This window comes from Bubalus kerabau, chromosome 4 (assembly GCF_029407905.1).
Source record: "Bubalus kerabau isolate K-KA32 ecotype Philippines breed swamp buffalo chromosome 4, PCC_UOA_SB_1v2, whole genome shotgun sequence".
Taxonomy (NCBI): Eukaryota; Metazoa; Chordata; class Mammalia; order Artiodactyla; family Bovidae; genus Bubalus; species Bubalus kerabau.
The window spans coordinates 50134826-50161654 of NC_073627.1; the positions used below are offsets into that span (position 1 = coordinate 50134826).

Consider the following 26829-nt stretch of genomic DNA (forward strand, 5'->3'; position numbering starts at 1 on the left):
TGGAAAGGGGCACCCAGGTGGAGAACTGCAGGATAAAGGAAACCAGAAAACTGCTCTGCCCTGTGACTCGCAGTCTCAAGTTTAGGGTAATGGGGTTAGTTTCCAGATTGTCTCTGGCTAATTCCAACTCAGGGTCCTTCCTGATAGTGCAGCCATTGCTCAGCCAAGATGGATTCCAGTGAGGAGGATCTGGGGAGGTTGGCAGGACTTTTGGACAGGCATCTCCTCCCTCCTTTTGACCTTTCCCGAAATCTTCATGTTGGTGGCAGCTTGTTAGCCCCGAGTTCCTTACCAGGCTCTCTTGTTGTAAGATAACTCATGGAAGTGCTTGTACCTTTCCTGGGCAGGGCAGATGGTTTCAGTAAGTATTTCTCCTAACAACTTCTGCTGAGAGACTTCATACTCCAGATTCTTTCTGGGAATTGGGGTGGAGGTCTCTTTCTTCTAAAACTACTTCCTGCTGAGAGTGGGCTTAGGCCTGCCTAGCAGGGTAGAAGTCTCTCTCCCGCTGATTTAAAACAAGGTATTCTGGGTCCCAGACCCGCATTCATCCTTGTTGTAACAACGATTTGGCCTGAAACTGTTGGACCCTGTCGGATACTAACCTTGTAGGCAGTTGAAATAGACAAGGGGCCAAACAGGAGGCCTAAAAGGATGATTTTAGCCGGGCTCGGGAAAAGAAGGCAGAATTTGGGGTGAGGACTGCAAGATGTGTGGGTTTCTTCTGATTGGCTGGTGGTGAGGTAACAGGGTGGTGCTCTAGGAATCCTGAGCTCAGCCTGAAGTTATCCTCTTTCTGGTTGAAGGCCTTAGTTCCTGCAGAACTCAAAGATATTGTTATGGATGCTACTTGAGAAGGAATCGGGACCCTACCCCACCCTTGACTGCTCCTTTCCTGTTTTTCCCCTCCCTTCCCTGATTAGCGAGTGTTTGAATCTGCCCAATGGAACTCAGAGAACTCAGAGAAGGTCAGGGAGGCTGAATGAAGCCTATCCCCAACAAACAACAGGGGACGCAGAAAAGACTTGTACTCTGGCCCCCAAAGAGTTCTACTCAGTTTCAATTCAGAGTACTGGGAGGAGATGGCTCTGGCCACCTTCTGCTAAAATGGGGCATAGTTGTGCCCCAATCTGGAGAATTGACACTGAATTGGAACTATTGCTAAGTTGCAAATCTGGAATGTGAGTCTTGTATTCTCTGGGCCTTATCAATTTCTATAGGGAGAAATAGAGTTTTCCCTTAGATATAAAGGCAGTTTAAATGCAGGTGAGAAAAATGAGAAGTTTACTAAAAAGCACAAACAACTTTCTAGAGATATGATCCAACCAGTCCATTCTAAAGGAGATCAGCCCTGGGTGTTCTTTGGAAGGTACCAGGGTCCAGCCCCAGTTGGATCCAGGGATTCCCTCAGGAGGACGGTGTTGGCGATTAGAATAGCAAAGCAGAGATTTATTAGATGCTCAATAATAACGGGTTTACGCGGGAAATCAATAAAGTTCGTGACACCAAGCTTGCTCTGAACATGGAGGCCGCAGGTGCCCTCTCGAATAGCGGAAGGTGCCCCACCTTAGGGACCTTCTTGAATGGGTCTTAGAAGCCCAGGCAAATAAGTGGTCGCAGAGGACCCCCACGCTCCAATTATTTTGGCATGAAGGAAGAACAGGAGAGAAAAGGAGGAAAAGGAAACAAGAAAGAAGGACACGGGGAGACCAAGCTTCGGTGAGCAAGGCCCGTAGCTTTATTTTCAACAGGGGCTTTTATACCCTAAGTTACACATAGAGGATAATATGGGTGTGAAATCATGCAAAGTCAGCAGTCTTTGATCCTTATTGAGACCAGGCTTTCCTTTCTGCAAATTTATCCTATACAAATGGTTTAGGTGATTTACATCATCTTCTGTCCAGAAGGCCTGTTAACATTTTATGACTCTGATAAAGGTTTGTCAACCATAAGACTTATTTTCTCTACGAGTAATTATTTTAAAGTTTGGTGCCATCCTCCGAGGGTGTTAGATAAAGTTGCATTCTTATCGGGCAAAGGTGCAGTGGGTTTACAACAAAGGAAAGAATTTACCTTAAGGGTCTAAAGTTGTTAACACCAAGGCCACTACTTATTTTTTCTACATACCAACTATGTTCATTAATACACTTCCAAGGATACAATACAGGGGATGTGGAAACTTGGCAGCAAGCATTGGCTCAACAATGAAATCTTCTACTAGTTCTATTCTGACAATTTCTAACTCTCCGAGAGGACAATCGTATGCGTAGCTGTAGGAGTCCGGGTAAACTTGTCAGGGAAATTAGAGAGCCATCTGAGGGGTTTGGATTTAAACACTCCTATTATGCCCAGGAAGCTAATTAGCTAGAGCTCTAAGTTGATTTCCTTCAGAGAAAAGTGGTCGGGGATAGCACCCCATGACTGTCAGAGGAGTCGGTGAAAGTCATGAAGCAGTAAAACAGACAGAGTCTGGTTTTGGTGTAGACGCTCAGGCAGGCCCAGAGGGGCACCCCTCGAGTTTTGGCTCGCCTTGCTCACCAGAACTCTCCCACATAACATTGTTAAGGGCAGGGACTCCCGTGCTGGCTCCCGGCAGGAAGGAATGATGCTAAAGCTGAAACTCCAGTACTTTGGCCACCTCATGCGAAGAGTTGACTCATTGGAAAAACTCTGATGCTGGGAGGGATTGGGGGCAGGAGGAAAAGGGGACGACAGAGGATGAGATGGCTGGATGGCATCACCGACTCGATGGACATGAGTTTGTGTGAACTCCGGGAGATGGTGATGGACAGGGAGGCCTGGCATGCTGTGATTCATGGGGTCGCAAAGAGTCGGACATGACTGAACTGAACTGAACACTACGTGAAGGGGAGAAACATACGTGGAAGTTGTAGGAGGCCATCCTCCAGTATCTTTCCCAGGGAAGGTCATACTTTGGCAATCAGAATGGCAGGTAAATGGTGAAATTGATTGGAAACTTTTTAGAGGTATGCTCATGAACCAAAGGAGACTGGAAGGGTTTGGGATGAGGATGACCAGACAGTGACAGAAGATTTCATTGCTAATATGCCTTCATTCCTCTGCACAGACAGGTGAGGCCACATGACCCTGGGCTTATGAGATGTACAAGAGCAGTGTTGGTGACAGCGAGATATGGAAGAACACATTTCACACTCATCAGGCTAACTGGAGGAATCCTGATGGAAAGAAGTGAACTGAGAACTCGATTCTCGGGAGAGAGAAAGTTAATCCCATCCATCATTTTTGTCAGAAGCTTTGGGAGACTAAGATTTAGCTTATGTCTCAGGGAAATCTCAATGGAAGGTTACATCCTCAGAGTTTATCTCCTAACTGTATCCTAACTTCAAATCACTTCAAGATAGCAGCTGGCACTTTCCAATTCATGTCACCCACATCCCAGGGAGCAGGATGGCTCTCCCGGAGTTAGGCTTCCTGCTAGATGTTGGTGTGCTGCCTTAGAATGGGGTATCCCCACCCTTGCTCCCGCTCCTACTCCTCTGGAGTCTTGCCCTAATACAAGCTGCTGCAATAGGCCTACTACATGCTACATACTCATTCATTTTGTTGTTTGACAAAGTCGTCTTCACAGGACACTTGAGAAAATATTCTCGAGCCTTCTGCCCTGTCTAGAGACAGAGATGTGGAAGGAGGAAAGGAGCTAGCTGGGAGGAACTGGAGTCTGATCTATTGGTTTTCTGAGTGCCCTGTATTCATGCACCCACTGCAGAGCACACACATGGTCCTGCTAGCCAAAGAAGATCCACCAGAATGCCTAAATGGAAAGACAGACACAGCCCAAACTATGCCACAGATTTAGTTTATTTTGAACGCAAGTTTTTTTAGAAAGCAGCCACTGCACCATTTTAGATCTTTATCCTCCAGGGCTACAATTCCAGGCAAAGGAAAGAGCAAGGAATGGGTATGGAAGCCTTGTTATGCCAAGCATCGAATTCGGGGATTCATAAAAAATCTTCAGGTGCTGTTCTTCAGGCATGCTCAATCACTATTCAGTCCAGCTTTCCCAAGGCCACCAGAGCCAACCTTCTAAAAATACAAATTTGATCATGACATTAACTGTGCTTAGAAACATCCAGCAGTTTACCAAACCCTTCAGCAGGAGGCTCTCTCTCCTCACTGGACTCTGGCATGGATGGCCCTCCACCATCCCCCTGAGATGCTGCAACCCCTCCCTGCTACCACCACTTCCTCGTCTCCAATGAAAGACCCATACTCCTCCCACCCTCTCAACTGCCCTGCCTTCCTCCTGCTAACTTTCTGCACCCTGTATTCTCTCGCTCAATGTTCTCTACTCTCTGACAACTTTCCCAATCTCTCTCCCTTTAGGTAAAGCCCATAACCCCTCTCTTTCTCCCACAGATTGTACGAGAAATCTGTACAAGGCACTGGTCACCCTACATTTAGATTATTTATCTATGTCTGTCTCATTTATCCTGCTGTATCTGTCTTTTTGTTTCAATTCCTGAACAATGCATGCCTGACACAGGAGATACTCGATCCCTAGGGATTCCCTTTCCCTTCCTTCCTCCTCCCTGGATGTTCCATTTTCCAGGAAGGGTTAAATCCCTTTGGTGAGGAAGGAGAAATAAAGTGAGAAAACCTTGGTTAAGAATGACCTGTGAATCTGTATCATGGATATTGTCTCAACTGAACCAATCAGCGTTGCCCTGGGACAGGGCTCCTGTTTAAGGATGAAGCCTCAGATAATGTGGCCAGCTGTCTTTCTGCCATGTTTCCAGCCCCTTTCTCTGGGAGTTTTCCAGATTCTCCCATACGGTGGACATGTGAGCAAAGTCCACTTGAGAGTTGGGTGCACCCCTTGGCCAGCTCCTGACTGATTTGTACTCACTCTGAAGACAGCAGCTTTGCAGACATGACCACACCCATTGCTGCAGCATTTCGATCTCCCAGGACAGGAATAATCTCCTGAGCACATTTCAGCACAAATTCCCATAGTACCTTTGGGCACCTCTGGGCAGAATCCAGGTTTCCTTTGTCCTGAAACACAGGATGGTGTTTGGCATGTGGCGCAGTCACTAAGACAGGCCTGAGGACGGTGGCTGGAGGCCTGATGCCTCCATCACAGGCAGGACTGCTACCTCTTCCGATGCTTCCTTTGTGCTCTGGACTCCTCCCCGAGCCTCCACTGCTCCTCTCCCATGAAGCCCACAGTCTGGGCCTTAGGAGAATGCTCCCCTTTCTCTGAAGGCTGCACGGTCTCAGAAGATAAGAAACCTGCACAATCATAACCCTCTTCTTCCCACCTTATAAGAAGATTCTAGAAAAGCCTCTGCTTACAGAGATCACCATCCCCTGCCTCACACATTCCGTTTGTCCCCCAACTTCCTCTGGGGTCCCACTCACAAGGCCCAGGTCCTAACTAGAGAGAAAACGTACCCTTTACCCCCAATTTCTAAGCAGACCCAACCCAGTCTGATAGGGAGAATGGGACACACACGATGAGTGCTCATTTAGATCAAAGAAAAGGCATCTAATCAATGCCAATCCCCACTCTGCTGTGGGGACCTGGTTGCTTCCAGGAAAACCACCCTCAGGTCTAACACTGGGCTCTCAGCCTTCTCTGCTGTCAGCTGGGGTCGCCTCAGCACCCTCACCTTTGACAGGAGACTTCTGAGCCCAGGCCACCTCCAGCCCCATGACGATGAAAGCCAGCAGAACAAAGATGGTGCCTGTCTTCATGTTGGCCCCCGTGTGGTGCAGGGGCAGAGCCCAGCCCCAATTTATACTCTCAGTGTCACCAGAAGAGAGGGTGAGGTGAGAGGCAGTAGAACAGGAAGAGTATTAAAATGTAAGCTCTCCAGGGAGTGTCCCAGGATATTCTAGTTTCTTTGTTCTATTTCACAACTGTTTTCAAGGATTAGGGAATGGTTTCTTGGATATGCAAATACCAAACTGGAGAGTCTGGGAACATTTTTTACCCTTTCTTTCCTTGCTCCATCACAACTTGGCTTTGGTTTCCCTGGTGCCTTTAGGAACCACGGTCAAAGAAAAGAATTCTCTCCATGTAACTTAGAATTTCACAGTGAGAGCTGAAACTATGAACTAGGCATTGTGAGGGCCCATCTGGGGTCTCCAGCAGGCCCAGTTACACAAGGATGGTAAACGTGTGCTTTGGAGCCTCAGCTAGGCATGAGGGTGGAACCACAATGGTAGTGAAATCAGTCATCTAAGGGGATGGATGTTGCAAGATCACAAGCTGGCTGGAGCCCTTGAGATTTGAGAGACATGGTCTATCTTGATGACTGGTGGTCTCTGAGGCTACCCTGCTCCATACCAAGAAATTCCTGGAGAGGAGGCTGAGTGGGTGACCTACATGAGCAGAACTACAGGAGAAAGACACGAAAGCCTCCTCAAGGGGTCTGTGGAAGGAGCCCACCCACTTTCCCATCCCAATTACAAAATCTCTGAGAGAGGCATATGCAGATAAAAGCTGAATTACCATGGGAATGAAGAGAAAGCGACTTTATTGTTGGTGGTCAGAGCTCAGATAAGCACCTTAGGACCTCCTGTGGGGACGCCCGCTACCCAAGAGCAGAGAAAGACTAAGCCAGCCAAGAAAGGAGGACTCAGCCTGTCCATCTCAGGCAGAGAGCTCACATTAGCATCTGGCAATCTCAGCATGTTCAAAGGGTATAAGCCCCCAGGAAAGACTCCTTGGTCTGAAGGAGGGACCAGGGTTCCCAGGGAGGGAGCTCAGTTTGGGGTGGAGATCAATGGCCCCACGCAGCACAGCAAAGGGGAAGCCCTGATCCAAACCCTAGATGGCTGGCTGGACCCCGGACGCCATATTCTGTAGCCCTGATTGTGGGGCCAGGGCTGGACAGCTCCAGACAGCTTGCAGAAGAGTTTGGAGCAGCACTGTTGACAAGAGAGGACTCTCGAATCCCTCTCAAAAAGTGAGCTGGGCTTGATCACTGCCACTGAGTTAACATAATCTGTCAAAGTTCATTTTCACACAACAAACACCTGATTGTGGTCAATAATTCCAACAATACAGATATATCCCGAGTAACCTTCCAGGAAGCAATCAATATTACCTATTTTAATCAATATTTAATCAATATTACCTATTACCTATCGATACTTGCTATGTATTTTTCCATGCCCTTTTCTTATGCTTTTATGTACACATATATGTATATATACAAATATATACTTTTTTGCAGAAATATTTATATGTATTGTTTTGCTTTATTCATGTAATGTTATGTCTTGGAGCATTTTCTAGGTTAGTAACCTCTTTTTCTTTTAAAAAATAACCACTATCTAAAATTCTGTTATATGAATGGTTTATAATTTATTTAACCAAACTTCAATTTTTGACATTTAGCAGATTTAGGGATTTCTTGGTTATCAAATAATTTGCTGTGAATGTGTATCATATACTTTGTAATGCTTCTATATATAATATACAATATGTAAAGATAACTAAGACCACTACATGTAAACAGTTAAAGTGGTTAAGACAGACAATCTTAAGAGTTCTCATCACAAGCAGAAACATTTTCTTATATTTCTTCACTGTTGTATCTCTATGAGATGATAGATGTTCACTCAACTTATGGTGATAATCATTTCACGATGGATGTAAGTCACATCATTAAGGTTTATACCTTTAACATGTACAGTGCTATATGTCAATTATATATCAATAAAGCTGAAAGGAAAAAAAGAGAGACCATACAATCTACACTTCCTTCCACAGCAAAGGAGACATAGATTTCTCACATACTGATCCAGCACATTTGTAGCCTTGGTTCCCAAGTTAAATTTTTTAAAATTTTTATTTATTTATGTTTTCATTGAAGTATAGTTGATTTACAATGCTGTGTTATTTTAGGTGTACAGCAAAGTGATTCAGTTATACGTGTATACAAATGTCTATTCTCTTTCAGTTTCTTTTCTATTATAGGTATTGGCTCAAATGGTAAAGAATCCACCAGCAATGCAGGAGACCAGGCTTTGATCCCGGGGTCAGGAAGGTTCCCTGGAGAAGGGATTAGCCACCCACCTCAGTATTCTTGCCTGGAGAATTCCATGGGCAGAGGAGCCTGGTAGGCTACAGTCCATGGGGTTGCAAAGAGTTGGACATGACTAAGTGACTAATACAGGTATTACAAGGCATGGAATAGAGTTCCTTGTGCTATACAGTAGGTCTTTGTTGTTTATCTATTTTATATACAGTAGTGTGTATCTGTTAATCTTAACCTCCTAATTTATCCCTCCCCTCTTAAGTTTTTAATGGACTAGTTGAAGCTTCTAGTCCCATTCTCCCGTTGGGATGTATCTCAATTGGGAATATGAGGCAGTGGAATACTCAGCACAGAAAAGGAATTTAACTACAGAAATTGTATAACACAATACAATTGGCTTGTTATTGCAGTACTTTGAGTTTCCAATATGAAGCAAAGCATAATTAAGGCCTGTAATGTCTTGCTGAATAGGCGTTGTAAGAACAGATGCTGCAAGATTATTAAAGAGAGACTCTGTACAGTAATAATGACAATACTTGACCTTTATTAAGCATGAAATTGTCTGGCAGGTCCTGTGCTTGTACTTTTTATGAATCATCTCACTGAAGGCTCACAAGCCTGTGGAGTTGCTTCCATGGGCATCCGCATGTCACAGAGGAATAAAGTGAAATTCAAAGAACGTCATTCCTTGTAAACACTTCAAACCCATGACAGAGTCACTGATGTGGAATTTCCAATGGCAGTGTTAGAGGAGCCACCCGACTTGGCCAGGCAAAACAGTAGTCCCTTGCATGAGTTATCTTACAACAGGAGGTACTGGTAAGGAACTCAGAACTACAAGCTACCACTAACTGGAAGAATTCAGGAAAGGTCAAAAGGAGAGATGACACGCCAGTCCAAATGTCCTGCTTACCTCCCAGAATCCTTTTCACTGGAATCCATCTTGGCTGTGCGAGGCACGCACTGCCAGGAAGGACTCTGAGTCAGAATGATTAGCCAGAGACAACCCAGAAACTAACCCCATTACCATAAAATCTGAGATTGGGAGCCAGTTCCCTGGGTTCCCTTGCCCTTCGGCTCTGTACCTGGGTGTCCTTTTCCAATAAAGACTCTTGCTTTGTCAGCATGTGTGTCTCTTCAGATAATTCATTTCTGAATGTTAAATAAGAGCCCACTCTCAGATCCTGGAAGAGGTTTCCCTTCCTGCAACAAATGGCGACTCTGGTGGGATCTCTTCTTCACTACAACTGACATCCTGACCACTTGGGGTACTCGGAGACCAGCTCACCCACTGGTGGACCAGACCCAGGGGCCACAACTGGGGCCATTTTGTCCCTGGTCTCCTCCTGACGTGGATGGCTGGCCAGAGTGCCTTGACCAGGGAAGGAACAGGAGATTTTATTGACCTCTTTCCCCTTCTCTCTCTCTTCCTCTTTTCAATCCCTCCTATTCTCCTATTTTTTCTTCTGTCCTGGTCCTGGACAGAGGAGTCTGGTTGGAGGCCCTCAGCCTGCTCTGAGGGTTGATACCTGATCACCTCTGGTGGGCAGAGAACTCTGACTCTGGTTCAGGTCTGGTATCTGGCCTGTAGTTTCTGGTAGGGTTGGGTTCCCATCCTCTCTTCCTGGAAGCCCAGGGGAAAGTCTCACAACACCTGGGTATCTGCAAGTGACCACCAGGTGACTGTAAGGGCACCCCCTTAGTCCCTCCACCACCCGCCTCTTCTTTCAACCTGGCCTCCTTTCCTCCCTTTGAAATCTTGACGACCTGAGATATTTCCATATACCCTATTCATACTTGGATCTGAAGTTCGTATCTCTGAAGGAGGTTTCCTGAGAGACTGCAATCTTATATTTTAGGAAATGTTTGATGAGAACAGCTGGATCTGTGTGTATTTTATACTTTGAGTTCTGTGTTGTGATTTGTGATGGCCATTCTGCCTTGTGACATAGGGTAACATTGTCTGGTCACCAATTTTGTTTAGACATAAGATAAAGTTGGTTTAGATAAAACTCTTAAAAACTGGTTTCAAAACTAGTTTTTTTTCCTGCATATACAGTTAGTAAAAGCAAGCTTGATCAAATGGCTTTCTGACCCTGAGGGAACAAGTCCTAGTAGATTGAGGAATGAAAAAGTACTAAAAAGAGTTATGTATGATCAGGATTTTCTAAGATTGGATTGAATTTAGCTGGGTAAATGGATTTTGTTATGAATGGGCTAGAACAAGACTGGATTTGGTTTCTCCCTCCAAAGTATTCTAGAAATGCTACTTTTGACAACAGATATTGTGTTTATTTGCCTCTAAATGATTTGCTTTGCTTTTGAGATCTCTTGTTACTCTCAATAAGGAATAAGTATTGTCTCACAGGGACTAAAGATCTTATTTGACCACGTGCTTTGAAAACTTTTTGACAAGTCTCCCAAATACCAAATTTCAATTAAAGTTCTTTTGATTTCCAAGTAAATTTGGGATAATTTAGAAGGCCTCTGAAGTATCTTGCATACCGGGCTGGATGAATCACAAGCAGGAACCAGTATTGCCAGGAAAAATCACTCTAAAGGCAGAAAGTGAAGAGGAACTAAAGAGCCGCTTGGTGAGAATCAAAGAGGAGAGTGAAAAAGCTGGCTTGAAACTCAGTATTAAAAAAAATTAAGATCATGGCATCCAGTCTCATTCAGTTCAGTTCAGTTGCTCAGTCGTGTCTGACTCTTTGCGACCCCACGAATCGCAGCATGCCAGGCCTCCCTGTCCATCATCAACTCCCGGAGTTCACTCAAACTTATAACTATTGCATTTCTAGATAAAGGAAATTGCTTTAAATTTTACATTAACAAAAACAAGAGACATGTATGATGACCAAAAGCACCTGTTATCTATATGTTGATACCACGTTCGGTTAAAGCATCTGCCTGCAATGCGGGAGACCCAGGTTCGATCCCTGGGTTGGGAAGATCCCCTGGAGAAGGAAGTGGCAACCCACTCCAGTACTCTTGCCTGGAGAATCCCAAGGATGGAAGAGCCTGGTGGGCTACAGTCCACGGGGTCGCAAAGAGTCGGACACGACTGAGCGACTTCACCTTCTTCTTTCACCACATTAAAAGTTAAAACCTACTTTGATAAAACTAGACAACTGATTACTTGGCTACAAGTACTCCCAAAGTGCCAGGTCCAGACTGGGTTTCAGGCTTAGTCTTATGAAAAGGAAGGAGATTTATTTTGCCTATTAAAATTCTAGTTATTTCTCCTCCAACTACTTCTGACTGGGTCTGTTACATCAAAATGGCAGACCAAGGGACTGAGATTTTAATTAAACAAGACTCAGATCCAGGACTTGGAACCCAGACATACTTTCAATTCAGTGTCTATTCTCCAAATTGAGGCAGAACTGTGCTCCATTTTGACAAGAAGCTATCGGAACTATAGCTGTTCAGTTCTCTGAATTAAAACTGAGCAGGGCTCTGGGACTCTGGAGTACAAATGCTTTCTGTGTCCCATTTCTTGTTTGTAGGATATAAGCTTTATTCTGCCTACTTGACCTTCTCTGAGTTCTGAAGGGCAGATTCAGACAATTACTAATCAGGGAAGGCAGGGAATGCAGAAACAGAGAAGGAGCAGTCAGGTGGTTCTTAACTGGGGGCAGGTCCTGGTTCCTACTCAAGGAATATGCATAACAATATCTTTGAGCTCTTCTGCTGAACTCGAGCCCCCACCCAGGTGGGGGATGGTAACTTTAGGCAGAAGGCAAGATTCCTGGAGCACCACCCTGTTACCTCACCAGCAACCAATCAGAAGGAACTTGTACATCCTGCAGTCCTCACCCCAAATTTTGCCTTCTTTTTCTGGGCCCAGTGATGACTATCACGTTCAGTTCAGTTCAGTTGCTCAGTCGTGTCCGACTCTTTGCAACCCCATGAATCGCAGCACACTGGGCCTCCCTGTCCATCACCAACTTCTGGAGTTAACTCAGACTCATGTCCATCGAGTCGGTGATGCCATCCAGCCATCTCATCCTCTGTTGTCCCCTTCTCCTCCTGCCTCCAATCCCTCCCAGCATCAGAGTCTTTTCCAATGAGTCAACTCTTTGCATGAGGTGGCCAAAGTACTGGAGTTTCAGCTTTAGCATCATTCCTTCCAAAAAAATCCCTGAGCTGATCTCCTCCAGAATGGACTGATTGGATCTCCTTGCAGGGACCAAGGGACTCTCAAGAGTCTTCTCCAACACCACAGTTCAAAAGCATCAATTCTTCGGCACTCAGCCTTCTTCACAGTCCAACTCTCACATCCATACATGACCACAGGAAAAATCATAGCCTTGACTAGACGAACCTTTGTCGGCAAAGTAATGTTTCCGCTTTTGAATATGCTATCTAGGTTGGTCATAACTTTCCTTCCAAGGAGTAAGCGTTTTTTAATTTCATGGCTGCAGTCACCATCTGCAGTGATTTTGGAGCTCAAAAAAATAAAGTCTGACACTGTTCCCACTGTTTCCCCATCTATTTGCCATGAAGTGATGGCACCAGATGCCATGGTCTTAGTTTTCTGAATGTTGGGTTTTAAGCCAACTTTTTCACTCTCCTCTTTCACCTTCATCAAGAGGCTTTTGAGTTCCTCTTCACTTTCTGCCATAGGGGTGGTATCATCTGCATATCTGAGGTTATTGATATTTCTCTTGGAAATCTTGATTCCAGCTTGTGCTTCTTCCAGCCCAGCATTTCTCATGATGTACTCTGCATATAAGTTAAATAAGCAGGGTGACAATATACAGCCTTGATATACTCCTTTTCATATTTAGAACCAGTCTGTTTTTCTATGTCCAGTTCTGACTGTTGCTTCCTGACCTGCATACAAATTTCTCAAGAGGCAGGTCAGGTGGTCTGGTGTTCCCATCTCTTTCAGAATTTTCCACAGTTTATTGTGATCCACATAGTCAAAGGCTTTGGCATAGTCAATAAAGCAGAAATAGATGTTTTTCTGGAACTCTCTTGCTTTTTCCATGATCCAGCAGATGTTGGCAATTTGATCTCTGGTTCCTCTGCCTTTTCTAAAACCAGCTTGAACATCTGGAAGTTCACGGTTCATGTATTGCTGAAGCCTGGCTTGGAGAATTTTGAGCATCACTTTACTAGCGTGTGAGATGAGTGCAATTGTGCTGTAGTTTGAGCATTCTTTGGCATTGCCTTTCTTTGGGATTGGAATGAAAACTGACCTTTTCCAGTCCTGTGGCCACTGCTGAGTTTTCCAAATTTGCTGGCATATTGAGTGCAGCACTTTCACAGCATCATCTTTCAGGATTTGAAAGAGCTCAACTGGAATTCCATCCCCTCCACTAGCTTTGTTTGTAGTGATGCTTTCTAAGGCCCACTTGACTTCACATTCCAGGATGTCTGGCTCTAGGTGAGTGATCACACCATCGTGGCTATCTGGGTCATGAAGATCTTTTTTGTACAGTTCTTCTGTGTATTCTTGCCACCTCTTCTTAATATCTTCTGCTTCTGTTAGGTCCATACCATTTCTGTCCTTTATCGAGCCCATCTTTGTATGAAATGTTCCCTTGGTATCTCTAAGTTTCTTGAAGAGATCTCTAGTCTTTCCCATTCTGTTGTTTTCCTCTATTTCTTTGCATTGATCGCTGAGGAAGGCTTTCTTATCTCTCCTTGCTATTCTTTGGAACTCTGCATTCAGATGCTTATATCTTTCCTTTTCTCCTTTGCTTTTCACTTCTCTTCTTTTCACAGCTATTTGTAAGGCCTCCCCAGACAGCCATTTTGCTTTTTTGCATTTCTTTTCCATGGGGATGGTCTTGATCCCTGTCTCCTGTACAATGTCACGAACCTCCATCCATAATTCATCAGGCACTCTATCTATCAGATCTAGGCCCTTAAATCTATTTCTCACTTCCACTGTATAATCATAAGGGATTTGATTTAGGTCATACTTGAATGGTCTAGTGGTTTTCCCTACTTTCTTCAATTTAAGTCTGAATTTGGCAAAAAGGAGTTCATGATCTGAGCCACAGTCAGCTCCTGGTCTTGTTTTTGCTGACTGTATAGAGCTTCTCCATCTTTGGCTGCAAAGAATATAATCAATCTGATTTCGGTGTTGACCATCTGGTGATGTCCATGTGTAGAGTCATCTCTTGTGTTGTTGGAAGAGGGTGTTTGTTATGACTAGTGCATTTTCTTGGCAAAACTCTATTAGTCTTTGCCCTACTTCATTCCAGATTCCAAGGCCAAATTTGCCTGTTACTCCAGGTGTTTCTTGACTTCCTACTTTTGCATTCCAGTCCCCTATAATGAAAAGGACATCTTTTTGGGGGTGTTAGTTCTAAAAGGTCTTGTAGGTCTTCATAGAACTGTTCAACTTCAGTTTCTTCAGTGTTACTGGTTGGAGCATAAACTTGGATTACTGTGATATTGAGTGGTTTGCCTTGGAAACGAACAGAGATCATTCTGTCATTTTTGAGATTGCATCCAAGAACTGCATTTTGAACTCTTTTGTTGACCATGATGGCTACTCCATTTCTTCTGAGGGATTCCTGCCCACAGTAGTAGATATAATGGTCATCTGAGTTAAATTCACCCATTCCAGTCCATTTTAGTTCACTGATTCCTAGAATGTTGACGTTCACTCTCCTGTTAGCCCTTCTGTTTGGCCCCTGTTTCATCTCTGACAGTTTCAGGCTAAATTGCTATTACTATGAGGATGAATGCTAGTTTTTTAGGCAGGACTATACCCATTCTCCGGAGAAGCCAATGGCACCCCACTCCAGTAGTCTTGACTGGGAAATCCCATGGACGGAGGAGCCTGGTAGGCTACAGTCCACAGGGTCGCTAAGAGGTGGACACGACTGAGTGACTTCACTTTCACTTTTCACTTTCATGCATTGGAGAAGGAAATGGCAACCCACTCCAGTGTTCTTGCCTGGAGAATCCCAGGGACAGAGGAGCCTGGTGGGCTGCCTGTATGGGGTTGTACAAAGTCAGACACAACTGATGTGACTTAGTGGCAGCAGCAGCAGCAGCATACCCATTCTCAGCTGCAAGTAATTATGGAAGAAAGAAACCTCCACCCCAATTCCCAAGAAGTATCTTGCGTATGAAGTCTTTCAGGGAAGAGTCATTAGGGAAATGTTGACTGAAATCACCCACCCTAGCCAGGCACTATAGTAACCATTTGCATGACTTGTTTTATGACAGGAGGTCCTGGTAAGGAACAAGGAACTAACACGCCATCACCGACAGGGAGAATTCGGGAAAAGACAAAAGGAGGCACCACAAGTCCTACGTACTTCCCAGAATCCTCCTCACTGAAATTCATCTTGTGTCACCAGGAAGAAGCTAGAGTCAGAATGATTGGCCAGACCATCCAGAAACTCGACCCATCACCATAGAACCCAGGACTTCGAGTCAAGTGGCAGAGCAGTGATCCCCGGTTCCCTTACCCTCCTGCTCTACACCACTTGCCAATAAAGTCTCTTGCTTTGCCAGCATGCGTGTCTCCTCAGACAATTCATTTTCGAGTATTAGACAAGAGTTCACTTTCGGATCCTGGAAGTGGTCCCCCTTCCTGCAACACTTTGACCACAGGTCCTCAAAGTCACCAGGGAAACCAGGGCCAAGTTGTGATGGAGTAATAAATGACGGGTTAAAAACTATTTCCAAACTCTCCAGTTTGGTATTTGCATATCTGAGAAACCATTCCCAAGTCTAAGAAACCAGTTGTGAAATAGAACAATCGGTTAGAACTTCTGCAGGCACTCTCTGGAGAGCTTCTATTTGATACTCTTCCTGCTTTACTGCCTCCTGCTCCACCCTCCTTTCTGATGACACTGAGAGTATAAATTGGGGCTGGGATCTGCCCCTGCAGCACACCAGAGGCCAACATGAAAACAGGCACCATCTTCGTTCTGGTGGCTTTCATCATCATGGGGCTGGAGGTGGCCTGTGCCGCCTATCAAAGACTTCCTATCAAAGGTGAGGGTGCTGAAGTGAATCCTTCCTGACAGCAGAGAAGGCTCAGAGCCCAGTGGTAGACTTGGAGATGGTTGGCCTGGAAGCGGCTGTGCCCCCACTACAGAGGGGAGAGTCAACATGGATCAGACACATTTCTTTTGATCTAAATGAGCATTTATCCTGTTTCCAATTCTCTTTATCAGATTGGGTTGGATCTGATTACCAACCCCTCTGTTGGTAAAATAGATAAATAGGTAGCCAATGGGAATTCGCTCTATGACTCAGGGAATTCAAACCGGGCTCTGTTACAGTCTAGAGGGGTGGGACGGGTAGGGAGGTTCAAGATGGAGGGGACATAGGTATACCTATTGCTGACTCGTATTGATTTTTGGCAAAAACCAACACAATACTGTAAAGCAATTATCCTTCAATCAAAAAGAAATAATTTAATTTTTGAAAAAGTTGTGGGTAAAGTGTAAGGTTCTCTCTAGTTAGGACACATGCCTGGAAGCGGGACTCCACAGGAACCTGCAGAACAAACACAGGATGTGTGAGTGGAGAGACAGAGATCTCTGTAAGCAGGGACTTCTCTAAGATCTTCTTACGAAGCAAGAAAAAGAGAGCTATGACTATACAGGTTTCTTGTCTTATGAGTCTGTGTAGCTTTGGGAGGAGGAAGACCTCTCTCTGAAGGCACAGACTCTGGCCTTACGAGCGAGAGAGGAGCAGTGGAGGCTGAAGGAGGAGTCCAGAGCACAAAGGAAGCAATGGAAGAGGCGGGAGTCCTGCCAGTGACGAGGGTTTCAGATTCTCAGCCTCAGTTCTCAAACCTGTCTTAGTCTGCATTCCAGGCTCCCCAAAAACCACTCTGTGTTTTGTTTCAGGACAGCAGAGACCTGGATTCTGCCCAAAGGTGCCCAAAGATTCTCCGGGGATTTGTCTTCATGGATGCTCAGGAGATGATTCCTGTCCCAAGGGAATGAAATGCTGCAGCAATGGATGTGGCTACGTCTGCAAAAAGCCTGTTTTCAAGGTGAGTACAAATCAGCCAAGAGTTGGCCAAGGCTGCCAACAGCACCCCAGTGGACTTTGCTGGAACAGAGGGCTGCTCACATGTCTACCACACATGGGAATCCGGAAAACTCCAAGAGAAAGAGGCTGGAGACAGCAGGCTGCATCATCTAAGGCTCCTCCTTGAAGAGGAGCCCTATCCCAGGAGAGCCCTGATGAGTTCAGATGAGATATGTATCCATGATCCTAGATGCACAGGTCATTTTAAAAATATATATTTATTTATTTTGGCTGCATCGAGTCAATTACCACATGTAGGATTTTTGTTGTGGTGTTTGGGCTTCTCTCTCATTGCAGCATGCCGACTTAGTTTCCCCAGGGCATGTGGGATCTTAGTTACCCGACCAGGGATCAAACCTTGGTCCCCTCCATTGGAAGTTGGATTCTTAACCACTGAACCACCAGGGAAGTCCTTCACAGGTTACTCTTAACCAAGGGCATCCCACTTTCCTTCTCGCCCCACCCCTGCAAAGGGGCTAAAGTTTTCCTGGAAATGGGTCATCCTTGGAGGAGGAAGGAAGGGAAAGTGAACCCCATGGGACGGAGTATCTCCTGTGTCAGGCAGGTGTGGCGCTAGAGTTGCAACAAAAAGACCAGAGCAACAGGGTGAGGGAGACATAGCTAGATAAATAATTACAGCCTAGTGTGCAGAGTGTTTTACATATAGTTTGCCTAAGATCTGTGGGAGCAAAGACAGAAGTCATTGGCTTTGCCTGGAGGGAGAGTGATCGGGAAAGTTGTTGGAGAGTGGAGAACATCGAGGGAGCATAAAGGATGCAGAAATTAGCTGGAGGAAGACAGGGCAGTTGAGAGGGTGGAAGGAGTGTGGGTCCTCCACTGGAGATGGGGAGGTGATGGTGGTAGAAAAGCGTTGTATATCTCAGGGGGATGGTGGAGGGCCATCCATGCCAGAGTCCAGTGAAGAGAGAGAGCTTCCCGCTCAAGGGTTTGGTAAACTGCTGGATGTTTCTAAGCACAGTTAAGTGGACATGAAAGTTGCTCAGCCACGACCCCGTGGACTAGTCCATAGAATTCTCCAGGCCAGAATAATGGAGGGGGTAGTGGTTCACTTCTTCAGGGGATCTTCCCAACCCAGGGATCAAATCCAGGGATCCCACATTGCAGGCAGATTCTTTACCAGCTGAGCCACCAGGGAAGCCCAAGAATACTGGAGTAGGTAGCTTATCCCTTCTCCAGTGGCTCTCCCCAACCCAGGAATCGAACTGGGGTCTCCTGCATTGCAGGCAGATTCTTTACCAGCTGAGCTCCCAGGGAAGCCCGTGCACGGTTAACGTCATGATCAAATCTGTATTTTAGAAGGATGGCTCTGGCGGCCGTGGGAAAGCTGGACTGGAGGTTTATTGAGCATGCCTGGAGACCAGCACCAGAAGATTTCTCATGAATCCATGAATTCGATGCTTGGCATGGCGACAAAACATTCCTGGCTATTTCCTATTCCTGGAATTGGAGCCCTGGAAGATGAAGATCTAAAGTGGTGGAATGATTGGTTTCTAAAGAGCTTGTGTCCAAAATAAACTGTTTCTGTAGCATTATTCAGGTTGTGTCCTTCTTTCCATTTAGGCATCTGGTGGACCTTCTTTGGCTAGCAGGACCATATGTTTACATTGCAGTGGGGCCATGAATACAGGACACTTAGGAAACCAATAGATCAGAGGCAAATTCCTCCGTTAGCTCCTTTCCTCCTTCCATGTCTCTGTCTCTAGACAGGGCAGAAGGCACGAGAATATTTTCTCAAGTGTTCTGTGAATGTGATTTTGGTCAAGCAAAAAAATAAATGAATGACTGATGTAGCACATAGGAGGCCTGTTGCAGTAGCCTTTATTAGGGCGAGACTCCAGAGGAGCAGGAGTAAGGGTGGGGATACCCCCTTCCAAGGCAGCACACAGCAGGACCGGGTGCCTAACTCCAGGAGAGTGACCCTGATCCTTGGGATGTGGGTGACATGAGTTGGGAAATGCCAACTGCTGTCTTGGGATGATGAGCAGTTAGGATAGAGTTAGGAGATGGGCTCTGGGGCTGGAACCTTCGATTCAGACTTTCCCTGAGGAAGAGGATAAAACTTGGTCTCTCAAAGATTCTGGCAAATATGATGAACTGGCCTTGACTGCTACACGTTGTATCTCTTCTTTCCACTGAGACCCTTGCACTTACGTGCTCAGTGTGGTCCTTAGTATCTGTGTGTCCTGGTCGCCAGCACTGCTCTTTACATCTTATAACCCCAATGTCCTGTGGCCTCACCTGTCCGTGCATCAGAATGAGGGCAAAATCGCATTGAAATCCTCTTTCACTGGCTGGTCATCCCCATCCCAGACCATTCCAGGCTCCTGTCTCCCTCGGTCATTTATGCGGGTTCATGAGAGTATCCCTAAAATGTTCTCAATCAGTTTCACCTGTTATCTGCCATTCTGAACACCAAGGTACGACCCACCCCTGCAAAGACACTTGAGGATGGCATCCTACAACTTCCACGTACGTTTCTGCCCTCCAGACAGTCCAGATGCTCCTAGAAATTGGTTTGCACTTTTTAGTAAACACATTTTTCTCATCTGCATTTACTTTTTCTTTTTTTGTTTGTTTTTGTTTTTTGGCCATACTGCTTGGCGTGTGGGATCTTAGTTCCCCAACCAGGGATCAAACCTGTGCTTCCTGCACTGGAAGTGTGGAGTCTCAACCACTGCACCACCAGGAACGTCCCTCACCTGCATTTAAACTGCTTTTATATTTAAGGAAAAATTCTATGTCTCCCTATGGAAACTGATAAGGCATTTCTTATAAGAAATGCAAATGTATATTAATTTTTGTTCCTATTTATTGTGTTTTGTTTTAAACTCTATTTTTATAGTAACAAAAAGTGAGATTTTGATAGTCAGGGTCTTAGAAGAGTAATGACACAGTTTCTACTGTTGTTTAGTCAGTAAGTCATGCCCAACTTTTTGCGACCCCACTGACTGTAGCCCCTCAGGCTCTTCTGTTTATGGGATTTCCCAGGCAAGAATACTGGAGTGTACCTAGTGTTTAATCTATGCTTTAGGTAAATTCATTCTTGATATATATTCATGAGTTGAAGTCTATTTTTCTCCTAAATCATGCTTTCTTAAGAACTATGTATTGTTCTCTAAGTTTTAACAATTTCACTAAGAGCAAAGTATCCCCATTTGAGAGAAGCAAAAATGTTAGCTCGGAGAGTTAAAACAACTCACCCACAGTCTTACAGCTAATAAATAATATAACTAAAATGCAAGCTGATATCAGCATTTCTCCAAGCAGCCCAGAACCATCTGGCAGAGTTGCTTAAAATGGTCACAACTGAATTTCTTAGGATCTGGGAAATATAGATTTTCTTCCAAATTCCCAAGTGATTTACATGAAGCCAAAAGACCGAAAACCACGGAATCGGTCAATGAGGATTTACCACTCTTCTTGATAAGATCCATGTGGCAATAAACATGATACCTGGATATTATTTTCCTATAATTCATGACTCAACAAAATCAGCGGCTAACATTAGAGAAGAAAAAGATAATCAGCCAATACAAGCAATAAGACTTCTATGATGAAGGACAAATGATTTATTAGATCAATTATCTTGATCAGGGTTAGTAAACTAGAGTTCTCAGAACAAATCCAGCACAATACTATGACTTCTCTGGCGATCCAGTGGTTAAGACTCCAAGCTTTCATTGCAGGGGCCACCAGTTTACTCCCTGGTTGGGGAACTAAGATCCCAATACATCATGTGGCACCGCCAAAAATTTTTTTTTAAATCCAACACAATTTCTGTAAATAAAATTTTTTTTTTGTAAATAAAATTTCAGAGGAACACAGCCTTGCCCATTCCATTCCATATGGTACGTCTATGACTGCTTTCCCATTACTATGGCAGAGTTAAATACTTGCAGCTGAGTCTGTATGAAGGCAAAGCCCAAAACATTTACTATCTGACCCTTTATGGAAAACTTTCCTGAGTCCTGGCCTAGATTATGTTTTTAAGAATAAGAAAGTTAGACTAAATCAGAGTTTCTGTTGTAAAAGTCAAGAGGGAGAAATTCTACATATGAGAAATGCAAATGTGTATTAATTTTTGTTAAGCCCTACTTACTTTGTTTTGTTTTAAACTCTATTTCCCAGGCGACATTAGTAGTAAAGAACCCACCTGCCAATGCAGGAGACATAAGAAATTAGGGTTTGATCCCTGGGTCAGGAAGATCCCCTGGAAGAGGGCATGGCAACCCACTCCAGTGTTCTTGCCTGGAAAATCCCATGGACAGAGGAGCCGTGTGGGCTACATTCCACAGGTTTGCAAAGAGTCGGGTAGGACTGAAGCTACTTAGCACTAGCACTCAATTTTTTTAGTATTAAAAAAGTGGAATTTTGATGTTAAGCATTTTTGAAGCGTAATGACAGTTTCTAGCAAATTTTAAAATGTACATACTCTTCAATCTATCTTATTTTGAAAAATTATTTCAAGAAACACTATGTAAAGATATAAAGGTACAGGCACACAGATGTTCTTTGCAGCCCAGCTTGCGAAAACAATGAAAGAAAAAGATATTCATCAAAAAGAGAGAGAGAGAAAGAGACTAGTTTAAAACATCATTGCACATGCACTTCCCTGGTGGCACAGTGGATAAGAATCTGCTTACCAATGCAGGGGACAAGGGTTCGATCCCTGGTCTGGGAGGACCCCACATGCCAAGGAACAACTAAGCCTGCGAGCCTCAACTCCTGAGAGCCTGTGTGCTGCACCTACTGAAGCCCATACGCTTCACCCGTAAGCCTAGAGCCCACGCTCCACAACCAGAGAAACCACTGCAGTGAGAAGCCTGTGCACCGCGATGAAGAGAAGCCCCCGACGGCTCCAACTAGAGAAAGCCTGCTCTCAGCAGCAAAGACCCAGTGCAGCCGAACTAACAAAACCAGTGCACAAGCGTTCTAAGTGTTAAAAATACCATAGTACACCCACATAATACATATGAAACCACTGAAAAGGAAGAAGTATTGATATGAATGTGCTGAGATGAAAAGATGTCAATGATATTAATTTAAAACTCTGAGTATGGAATATACCTTTCATTTGGGCAGCTGTAAGTACCCGCATAGACTGCAAGTTCACACTGGTCAGGAGTCCCTTGGTGGCCCAGTGGTTAGGAGTCAGCTCTTACTGCCAAGAACATAGGTTCAGTCTTGATTGGGGAACTAAGATCCGGCTAGCCACCTGGTGTATCCAGAAAAAAGTTCACCTTGGAAGGTCCCCTTTCGTTGGTTAACCTCTTGTTGAGAGTAACTGGCAGAGACGTTAGCGCTCCCTAAACATTAATAGCCTATGTGTTTCCCTGCACTGCAGATGAATTGGTCTCCTATGACTACTTCTGGTCAATGGACTGTAAGCAGAGGTGATGTGTGTCCCTTCTGGGCCAGGACAGTTAAAAGCAGTATGGCTTTTCTGTCTCCTTTCTCATTCCAGAATCGATAGCTACAGGATGGAAGCAGCCTGGATTCCTGTGTCACCGCCTAGAGGCAAGCTGCTCTGGGGTCAGTACTACTCCAAGTGCGGTTCATGGACCAGCACCGTCAGCATCACCGGAAGCCCATGAGAAAGCAGAGCCGAGCTGGACCCCAGACACGCAGCATCAGAGTCCCTCGCGTGGGGACCAGGACTCTGTGCTTAGACAGGCCCTCCAGCGGCTCTGGTGCACGCTCAGTTTTGAGAACCAGCAACCTGACCTACGTCAGATCTGGTGCCAGTGAGAAACTTTTATTTTGTTAATCCATTGAGGGGTCGTTTGTTACTCAGCTATAGCCTGTCCTATCCTGATGCTTACAGAAAATAAACATAAAATGCTGAACTTTTCTCCCACCACTGGTTTCACCTTAACAGCATTTTTGGCAGATCCACAACTTTCTGGTCACATACAGTAATAAAAATTCTTTCAGTTTATAATTTCAGTCTCAAATTTGATCTCATCTCCACTTCCTGCCTCCTCCACACCCCCCACTGCTGCAAATCAGGCTCAGGGGTTTTGCAGGAAGAGGAGGCTTTAGTCCTGGATGCCTTCTCTACTCTTTTAAAGGCCTACTTCTTCTGGGGTCCTGGGGAGAGGGTGGTCTATGTGGCATGACAATGGAGTTAAGAGAACTTTTCTTAAATGCACACAGATATAGTCCCTGTTTCATTTGGCTTGTTAACTCTGCCTCTTTTTTTTAATACCAACAAGCCACTGATGCTCTCTTGGGCAGCACATGCATTTCTTTGCATGGAGGGGGTTCTGTGGGTCCTTTCTTTGCCTAGTTCCCTGATGTCGACACCCCACTTTTGCCTGCATCCTTCACCTCTCCCTCCACCCACCCCACTCGTAGCACACCTGGGCCTTTGCTAGCCTGAGGACATTAAGAAAAGGCTCCCTCTTGGAGCACATCTGGCCCTGTGTTGGGTGTAAGACTGTAGAGGTGACATGCAGACTGGATTTCAGCATCCTTTGCCCACACAGTCAGGGACCTCTGTGTACGTCAATCCCGAGACCATCTCACCAGCTTCTGCTGTTAGAGACCCTTCAAGCAGTATACCTACTATTGATAAAATGACCATTTTGAGAGTCCAAGAGGATACTATTATTAATAATATGCTGGTACACTGGGAAAAACTGGGTCTTCCCCAGACAAGGTAGGATAATGATTCCCCAATCTGTGCAGTGTCACTGAGAAGAAGGCTCAAGCTCCAGAACCTTCCACAGGGTGGTCTGGCCACGAGAAAACTCATTCCATGTGGTGAGAGCACAGTTGCTGCACACTCCTTTCTCTGCCCTGCCTCTGATCTTCATTTCTTCTCTCTTGCTCAGTCTGGCTCAGAAAGTCGACATCTACAGGAAGAAGAAAGAGTGGCCCACCTGGCGGGTTCCGCCTTTGTGCGGAGAGGTCATTACTTTTTCTCCTGAAACCCCATGAAGGGGTCTCAAGGGGGGTGGGGACTGCAAGCAAGCTGACTCACTCTACAGTAGAAGTCCTAAGATGAAGCTCCCAAATTGAATGGAGATCAAAAATTTATAAAGAAACATGGTTTATGGTGATACTTTATGGACCACAGGATCAAGCTTTGCCTGAAGGTAATCCATTTCTTGAAACTTCAGTTATGTGAACTAACAAGCTCCCTTTATCAGTTAAGCCAGATTGAGCCAGCTTTTCTGATACAGCAACTCAAAATACCCCAAACTGATGTAGACTGCAGTGTTGCAGGCAACAGACCCCGAAAGTGGACTTGGCCAAGGGCAGTAGCTGAGGTCAAAGTCAGGGAGGACATCTCTAACCAGCAGGACAGCTGGTCATCCCCATGGCTTCTTATATATTTTCAGCAAGGCCATCTGCATCACCAAGGTTACATCAAAAAGGAAAATTCAGGGTGTTGAAGAATGATTACTTCTTGCATAAATCAGCAAAGCCCTTTAAGAAAGAGATTAGCTCACCTTGAAATTGGCTCCTCCGATAGCAGAGAAGGAAGAAAAATATAGCTTGTTTAAGATAAACCCTTTCTGCTTGCTGGTTGAAAATCAGTCATCTGGAAAAGCAGAATTCTCCCCTCCAAGCTAAGGTTAGTATAAGCAGAAATGACAGGATGGGAGACTAGAAAAGACAAAAAGTGGAATCCATAAACAGCCCGGTTCATCCTGTTCTCAGACCCCTCCTTTAAGAAATTCATCCTGTGAACAAAACCAACCCTCCTGTTCCTTGTGAGGAGGTGGGCTGGTGGGATGCATTTGGAGGCAGAGAGCTGATCAGGGCAACCTCCCCGCCTGTGGCATCGTTTCATCAGCAGAGGGCAGTGTGGGGCCCAGAGCCAGTTACATGGGGGAGAGGCATGTGGTGAGGAAAGCCGAGGCCCAGAGCTCCCAGCACTGTGCTATGAGAGAGGAGGAGTCCTAAATCCCTGTTCTAGAAGTAACAATAGCTGACAGATTTTCTGCTAATTAACCATCCAACGAACCTGACAAGAAAAACAGATCAGAAGCCTTGAAAAACTGGAAGAGAGTTGTATCACCTCTGAAACCCCAAGACCAGGCAAAAACAGGCTAAGACTACACTCCAACGTCGCTTCTCAAACTAGATGTGCATTATTAACATTTTAAAATTACTGATGTCCAGGTTTCATTTAGATGTCATTAGAGCCTTGACTTTGGAGGTGAGCTCCTGGCAATGAAGTTTTCAGAAAGCTCTCCCAAGTGATTCTGAGGCTTCCCCTGTGACTCAGCAGTAAAGAATCTGCCTGCCGTGCAGGAGACGTGGGTTCGCTCGCTGGGTTGGGAAGATCCCAAGGAGAAGGGCCCAGCCACCCACTCCAGTATTCTTGCCTGGTGAATCCCGTGGACAGAGGAGCCTGCCGGGCTACAGTCCATGGGGTCACAAAGAGTCAGTCACGACTTAGCAACTAGACAACCACCACCAAGTGATTCTAATGTGAATTCAATGTTGAAAAGTACTTGCATTCAAGCCAATCCTTAGGTACCCAACTTCAACAGGAAACAGGCAGCCTTAATGAGAGGTGTGTACCCCAAGTAGGGTCACCGGGTAGAATACAGTAATCCCAGTTAAAATTGAACTTCAGATACCCAACAAATAATTTTTGTATGAGTATGTCCCAACAATTGCATGGGACATCCTTATGCTAAAGAATGCTTCATCCCATATTTTTAAATTTAACTCTGGCCACTCTAGCCCCCAAGTCTCAGCTCAGATATAGGCTTGAAGAATATTCCCCCAAAAAGCAGAGTGTTAGAACAATGGAGAAGGTGAGCAAGGCTCTCCATCAACTGGCGGGTAGGGTATTCTTGTTAGACGGCAGGCAGGGTTGGCTTACCTGTCACCAAGGTGAGCACTTAGCACAGCACTACTATAAGCACTGATCGTAAAACCTAGCACTTGATAAGACCTCAACAAGTGTGAGCCATTTTTTTGAGGAAATCACATACAAAAATGCAATTGTGTGCACAAAATACACACCACCTTGGTTTTCATTTAAGTAGGTAAATTATGATTTGGTTATAAAATAACATGTCGGGACTCCCCTGGCAGTTCAGTGGTGAAGAATCCACCTTCCAGTACAGGGAACAGAGGTTCAATCCCTGGTCGGGGAACTAAGACCCCACATGCTATGGAACAAACAAGTCCTTGTGTTGTAACTACTGAGCCCACACACTGCAACTAAGATCCCGCACAACCAAAAATAAACAAAGAAATATTTTTTTAAAATAAAAATAAATTTTAAAAATTAATGTGCCAGTTTTAACTTTCCTGGACAGTATCTCCAGGGGAATGTCTGGTGTTTTTGTTCTAGGATGTTTTTCCTTACTCGTGGTCGGCCCCTTTTCATATTTCCCTATTCTCCCCCCCTCACCCCGTATTAGTCTCTACCCGTGATTCTGGCTGCTGGGAAGACAAAATCAAGAGAGTCACCACAAGGAAAAGGCTGGTTTACCTTTTATGGAAGAGCCTTCAATATTTTGAATCATAGTCCTGGGCAAAACCACTCAACCAGCGTTTGTTGTTTGGCATGTAATATACGAGTGGTGCCAGGAGAGCGCCAATCACACTGATTGATCCACGTACTGAGAGTGAGGACAGTTACCAAGGAAGGGGGAGGGATGGGTGGGGAAGAGGGGGTCAGAGCAGATATTCATGACATCACGCATTTCCACGGTGGAAATAAATGACAAAAGTTAAATAGGAGACATTAAAGTGAAGTGAGTGGCTGGGGATGGGGTGT

At 45.0% G+C, this 26829-nt stretch overlaps 2 protein-coding genes across 2 annotated transcripts in view; one reads left to right on the forward strand and one right to left on the reverse strand.

Annotated features, from left to right (window-relative positions):
* Positions 1–3819: 3819 nt before the first annotated feature.
* The window catches only part of LOC129651405 (WAP four-disulfide core domain protein 18-like), a 31508-nt gene continuing 8498 nt past the window's right edge, over positions 3820–26829 (reverse strand). Inside the window, exons 2-4 of the mRNA XM_055580141.1 lie at positions 5655–5756; positions 4889–5037; positions 3820–4065 (exon numbers count right to left, since the gene is read on the reverse strand). Of these exons, the coding sequence (XP_055436116.1) occupies positions 4018–4065; positions 4889–5037; positions 5655–5739 (282 nt within the window). The 5' untranslated portion in view covers positions 5740–5756 and the 3' untranslated portion in view covers positions 3820–4017. The remainder of the gene's footprint in view (positions 4066–4888; positions 5038–5654; positions 5757–26829) is intronic.
* LOC129651404 (WAP four-disulfide core domain protein 18-like) lies at positions 15905–18610 on the forward strand. The gene is made up of 3 exons (XM_055580140.1): positions 15905–16007; positions 16871–17019; positions 18375–18610. The coding sequence occupies exons 1-3, from the start codon at positions 15917–15919 to the stop codon at positions 18420–18422; spliced, it is 288 nt and encodes a 95-aa protein (XP_055436115.1). The 5' UTR covers positions 15905–15916; the 3' UTR covers positions 18423–18610.

Excerpts from the sequence above, each read along its gene's own strand:
- LOC129651404 (XM_055580140.1), top strand. The coding sequence starts at position 15,917 with ATGAAAACAGGCACCATCTTCGTTCTGGTGGCTTTCATCATCATGGGG. Across the intron at positions 16,008-16,870 it reads TCAAAGACTTCCTATCAAAG|GACAGCAGAGACCTGGATTC; the intron begins GTGAGGGTGCTG and ends GTTTTGTTTCAG. Across the intron at positions 17,020-18,374 it reads GCAAAAAGCCTGTTTTCAAG|AAGGATGGCTCTGGCGGCCG; the intron begins GTGAGTACAAAT and ends TCTGTATTTTAG.